This window comes from Egretta garzetta, unplaced genomic scaffold, assembly GCF_000687185.1.
Source record: "Egretta garzetta isolate BGI_Z169 unplaced genomic scaffold, ASM68718v1 scaffold4, whole genome shotgun sequence".
NCBI classification, from domain to species: domain Eukaryota; kingdom Metazoa; phylum Chordata; class Aves; order Pelecaniformes; family Ardeidae; genus Egretta; species Egretta garzetta.
In genome coordinates, this window is record NW_009259329.1 from 97,968 (window position 1) to 104,040 (window position 6,073).

At 47.7% G+C, this 6,073-nt stretch overlaps 1 protein-coding gene across 1 annotated transcript in view; it reads left to right on the forward strand.

Moving 5' to 3' along the window:
• The window catches only part of MLLT1 (MLLT1 super elongation complex subunit), a 33,974-nt gene extending 29,400 nt beyond the window's left edge, over nucleotides 1–4,574 (forward strand). Inside the window, exons 11-12 of the mRNA XM_035892335.1 lie at nucleotides 88–159; nucleotides 668–4,574. Coding sequence (XP_035748228.1) covers nucleotides 88–159; nucleotides 668–796 — 201 coding nt within the window. The 3' untranslated portion in view covers nucleotides 797–4,574. The remainder of the gene's footprint in view (nucleotides 1–87; nucleotides 160–667) is intronic.
• Nucleotides 4,575–6,073: the final 1,499 nt, after the last annotated feature.

The window sequence follows — 6,073 nt, forward strand, 5'->3', positions numbered from 1 at the left end:
TTCTCTGATCCTCACTAGGAAAGTCACTTTGGCAGTCGTACAAACATGCCACGTGTGTCACTATTTCTGTTCATGCCTCCTTTACAGGCCTACACTGATGAATTAGTGGAGCTTCACAGGCGACTAATGGCACTACGAGAGCGCAATGTGCTACAGCAGGTAGAGATCATTTGTCAGCTTCCTGGCAAGCTGTTGTATTCTGGTAATCTTTGTGTCCAAGGGTCTCAGCCGGACCCCTGTGATGCTTGACTTTCACTTGCCTCTCCTTCACGAAGAGGGTCTGGTTCACTTGGAAAGCAAAGACATGTAGAAAAAAAATAATTAGATGTGCATGCAATGTTTTTGTTGGAAAAGATACAGAAGTGTGGTTTGGGCATCTCTCCTCTGCCATCCTGGGAGCGGTCCCAAAGCTGGGCTCTCTAATTTAAAAGGAAAGAAATGTGCCCAGGTCGCTTTTTGGACTGAGCTAGTCAGGCATGCAGAAGGAGCTGGTTTGCTTTTTTGGGAGAGGATTCCCTTCATGTCGTGAGACATTCTCATCTCTGAAGCTGTTCTGAAGGGATGAGAAGAGGGCTGGATGGGTTGCTCTGTACCTGCTGGCCTTTCTGCTGTACTTAATCTTTATGGGCTCTCTGTATATATCCTTGCTTGTCTCCTCTCTGTACAGATTGTAAATCTCATTGAGGAAACCGGGCATTTTAATGTTACCAACACAACCTTTGACTTTGACCTCTTCTCCTTGGATGAGACAACCGTCCGTAAGCTGCAGAGCTACTTAGAAGCGGTAGCAACATGACGCTTGGCCTTAGAAGCAGGCTGCTTTTGAAACCAGAAATCCCGTTTATTGGTACCAGGAAACGAACCCATGGAACTAGGCCTTCTTATTCTCTTGATTCACCCGAAGCACTGCCTTAGAGAACAGCCATGCTCTATGAATGCACAGCCAGCTGCACTTTCTTGTAGGCTTCAAACAAGCGCCCGTATTGCTGAGTCTGTCCTCCCTAGCTTCATAAGTACGCTTGGGCACAGGTCCTGAGTAGAGCAAAAGATGTGCTGCACTTAGCCGCACAGTGCGACCTTTTTGGTTTTACTTCAAGAAACTGTGTTTTAAGAGCACATTTTCAGGCGTCTCTGAGATCCGAAGAAGTGTGGACGATGTTTTCTTCACCAAACCTAGGGACCAGCCTGCCTGCGGAGAGCTCTAGCGAGTCCTGTTTCCTCCAGCTCTGTGAAGAAGCGTTCACGTTGCGTAAGCAAAGATTGGCTTTTACAAAGCTAGCCGAGAGACTGATGACAGAGGAGGCTTCCCGGGGGGTCCTGCTGGTCTGCTGCAGAGGAGAGGGGACAGATTCCGGTTTTGATCACTTACAAGTTAGTTCTGCTGCGGTTCGGTACAGAGCACTGCTGTAATTTGGCTCCCGATTCCTACAGGGCATCGTTCCACGCGCAGGACCTTCTTCAGCTTCCTGCAGAGACAGTTCATGCTCTTTGAAGAGGCCTCTAGAATCTGCTGTCTCCCGCTGGGGTTTTGAGATGTCTTGTTTGTTGATCTGAGCTCCTAAACAAAGTCTCACTCCTTTCAGTCTGCTTTAACTGTAATAGGACTACAAAACTGTAAGCTGTATATTTTATATATATATTATATATATGTATGTACTGTATGTATAAGAAGGGCCTAGTTGGGTCTTATGATCTTAAGGGTGTGTTTTTCTGTTATGTTTTTTAATGGCTATGGCAGGGGAAGGGCGCTTAATAAGATTTGACTTGTTTGTTAAAATGCCTCTTGTGGACAATTTTTAGTGTATGAAAGCTGAACAGCAATCTTCAAAGCATTTTGTGCTCTGGAAGGGGCTCACCTGTCATCTTTTCATTTGTCAGTGTTTAATAACTTTGCCAAAATACGTGATTGGTTTTGTTCTATGTTCTCAAAGAGGAATCTCCTACAGTGGCCCCTATAGTAGTGGCTGTACTTTGGGAAAACCAAAACAAGGGAGAGTTTTATCTTGGGACACACCTGGAAAATGCTGATGTAGAAACCAAGTGAAGTCAGGTTTGTTTCCTCCTCCCTCTCCCGCCCTGCTGCCTGTCCAAGAAAGGGCAGGAAACGGTAAACACTAATCCAGAATCTTTCATATATTTCTAGTTAAACTAGTATTGACTTCCAAGTGTTGTCTAGGTGAGCACGAGGGAAGTCCCGTAGCTTTCATCAAAACTGTGTTACACTCCTGTTGCCTAAATTCAGTATTTTTTTTGAAGAATTGCTCAGTTTTTCCAATCAGTGTGTAAGCTTTTGCCAAATGTTAAGTGGGCTGCAGGCAGGGAGGAGCGCAGCAGTCCAGAGGAGCCCTCTGCTCACCAGTGGACCTCCCGAATGAGTGAAAGCCCCGTGTGGGAGCTGGGGGGTGGCATTGCTCCAGGGTTTGCTGTCCCTTCTCCATTATGAAATTGCAGTCCCTTGTTTTGGGTTACCCCTTTCTTTATCATGGAAATGTTGCAACTAATCAACTTAAGTGGCAATATGATGATAAGCTTGTTTGAGTTGGGTCATGTTGACCCGATTCCCATTAATTTTGTCTTTGTACCATCTTTCATGTGTCTTGTGTGTGCGTGTGTGTGTGTATATATATATATATAAAAAAAAAAAAATCAAGCTCATGCCAGGTGCAAACCCTGTCACGACAGTGATCTCAGCTGTTTTCTTTCTTGATGGACAATGCCAAGCCTGGATAGAAACCCTGTGCACAAACGTACGCTGAGAAGGTGGAGGACAGCGGGAAGAGGAGGAGCTGCGGTTCTGTCTTTGGTTGGCAGTGGGATGCACCGCGGTGGAGGACGGCGGACACAGCCCACGAGTGGCACGGACTCGCCCGGGTGCTGTGTTAGGCGTGGTGGGTACGTGCGAACTACTCATGGTCTCTGTTGGGTCTGTGGCGTGGAGGAGGCAAGCCTTGTGCGGTCGCCGCGGCCCCAAACTTGGCTCCCTGGGCGCGCGGAGAGGCCCCCTGGCACGCGGTGCCCCCGGTGAGGGGTGGGGTTGGTGACACTGTCCTGTCCCTGAAGCGGCAGGAGCAGCGGTGGTAGCCGGCCTGAGCCTGAGATCTCCCGAGGTCTTTGCCTCCTCTCTCCACCCAGGTAACTCCCCCCCCGCAGCCATTGCATCCGCGTCGCCCATCCTGGCAGCCTTTCTCCTGGGACTGTCGGTAGCCTCCAGCCGTAACCCCACGAGGGACTGGAGGTGCCACCTCCCTTCTGCCCCCTTCTCCTGTTAAGATCTGAGGCGTCACGCTGCTCCCAGCCGGTCCAAGAACGCGTGTGGGAGGGTGTTCCTGAACTTGGCTGGAAGCGCCCAGGGCTCCCGCCCGCGGCTGTGGCATCGTCCTGTCCTGGAACCGACTTTATTCGTGAAGTCTAATGAGCATTGATAGGAATTTTGTTTGGTTTTTATAAGAAGTATTTTACACCTGGATTTTTTTTAGACTGTTTATAATCTCCTTGAAAACCTGAACTAGGATTGTTCCCCCAGCAATAGTTCTTTTCCATTGTGTGCACATGCTGATTTGTTACTAAAAGGTTTCTTGCAAGTACTTAGTTGTTCTACAGAGTTGTTGTTTTTTGGGGTATGTGGTAGCGTCGGGGACCACAGGAGGAATGACTCTGCAAACAAAGAATGGTCAAATTTGGGCCTCATCTTGTGTCCCCTTCTAGTTACATATGAACGAGTTCCCTGTGTAGATTCTCTATAGGCTGGCTGAATGCTGTTCTGAACATGCCGTGTACAGGTATTTGTGGATAAAGTGTTTGTTCTTGTGTCACTCTTGAGAGCATGGATGGATATTGTACTATAGGAAGGAGGTGGCGGTGCTGCTGTCAGCATTGCTTCAGGTCCTCGAGGATGTGTAGTAGCTTGCATTGTTTAAAAAAAAAAAAAAAAAAAAAAAGAAAAAAAAAAAAAAATACCCAAAATTGACTTCTAGCCATAATGGTTTTTCCAAGGAAAATGGACAGAATTCTGTTACTTTTCAGTGTCCTTCGTCTTGTTACTGAAGGCGTGAACAAGTGCTGATCAGTCTGAAGGCTTTCAGAGTCGCTTGGAATTGAATCGTGTTGGAGGTGAGATCAGGACACGGCTTTTCCTTTGTCCTTGGCCTTTGTATTAAAGGGCAAAAGAGGGGTCAGGAGCATTTTCCTGTCGTCTTGGTCTGCGTATGTATTAAGCCTTGAGGCTTTGATTACTGACATTTACTATTAAAAAAAAAAAAAAAAATTAAAAAAAAAAAGGATAGTAAGGCTGGCTGGATCCCGAAACACCAGCTGAGGAATATCGGACACGTAGGAAAGGAGACTGGCTGTGCTGTGGTCAGGCTGAATACATGGAAGTGCAATGATTTTGCCACCAGTTCCATTGCTGTGTGCGGTGGGAGCGTCAGAACTAGCAAAGCAATTGATGCAACAATCCAGAAGCAGTTTTTGTCAGATCTTGAACGTATTTGATGGTGAGAGAGGTTTAAACTTCCCTTCCAGAGCTTGCCCTGTCGCGTTCTCTGCGAGCAGAGACACACACACCCCCCCCTCCACCGCTTCTCTCTGCTATAGCCCAGGTGCCTGGCACTCACCAGTTGGCTCGTGGCGATGCTGTAGACAACCGTTGTGCACCTTGTACGAGTATTACTTCTAAACCGACGAAAATCGATTGGTATTGCTTTCCCGGGGGCGTGAAATAGCCATCAAAAACTGACAAGATGAGTTTGCACTCCTAAAGAGAAAAAAAAAAAAAAAAAAAAAAAATGTAAGTACTTCAACTTCTAGATAATTTTTAATTGTATTTCTGCCTAGAGCCAAGGTATTAAATACCTTGTCACTTGAGGATTTTAAAAGTTGTGTTGGGAAATGAATTCTTCGCTCAGCTGTAAGAAATTCAGCTGGCCCAAGACTTAACTTCAAGATTAAAAAAAAAAAAAAAATTAAAAAAAAAAAATCATGTTTGTAATACGTTACAGGATTGTTTGTCCTGAATTTTAAACTTTTTGTTAAATTTGTGGAACTATGGAGGAATTTTCTAGAAAAAGTGAAATAAAGTAAGATGGAAAAGTAAAACTTCAAGCGTTTTTTTTTTTTTGTTTGTTGTGTTGCTTCTCCATGGACAGCTCTGAGGCTTTTCCAAAGCGCCTCGTTATTGGAATTTTTTTCCATGAGAAATAAAGAAGCCAGGAGTGCAGCTGGCTGCTCTCCAGCTCTGCCAGCCCCTTGCCTGCAGGGCTGAAAAGCAAAGGAAAAGAAAACTTGCTTGAGGCGCAGCCGGTCTGGGGACGGCTCCCGTGTCTGAGAACACCTTGGAGCTTTACGTCGGTGGCTTAAATCCTTAAATCCTGTTCCTGCCTCACGTTTGCTTTGTGTCTGGCTTCCCTGCCGTTTGCCGTGAGCGCTAGGTGGAGCGAGCAGCCCCCAGCTGCGGGTGCAAGCGCTCCCTCTGGGCTTCCGTGGCGTTTGGCGAGGTTTCCCACTGCTCCCAGGACGCGGCGGGAACAGAGGAGCGAGGCTGAGCTCAGCGCAGGCTGTGAGCAGAGCTTAAGGCCAGGAGCTCGATTCCCCTTTCCAGCTGCTGCAGGGTTGGTGCCGCTGAGGGGAGCGTCTTCAACCCCGCTATCCTCAAGGACTGCAGCTCTCCCCACAACACGACCTGAACCTTTCTGCTGCTCCCCCCCCCGTCCCCCCTGAACCTCACCGCAGAGCTGAGCGTTATTTTGCAGAAATGACCGAAGTGCTGCCACACAAACTGCAGAGTTTATTTATTGGGTGAGACATTTCCAATTCATACAGCTGAGAACACCCAGGGCTGCAGGAGAGGGGCAGCGCTTAGGATGGTGCACTGCCCACCCTGGGATGGTGCTGGAGGCAGGCGTGCAAGCAGAATTTCCCTCAGCCCAGATCAGGTACAAAGTTTGAGCTTTTCCAGTCCCAGACACTGTTAATGCCCGCCCCAGCGAGGTTTTGATTCCGGGTAGTGCACGAACAGAGGTGGTGACCTGCAGCCAGCAGCAGCCTTGAGCTGCGTTATTCCAGAGCACGGCTGCGC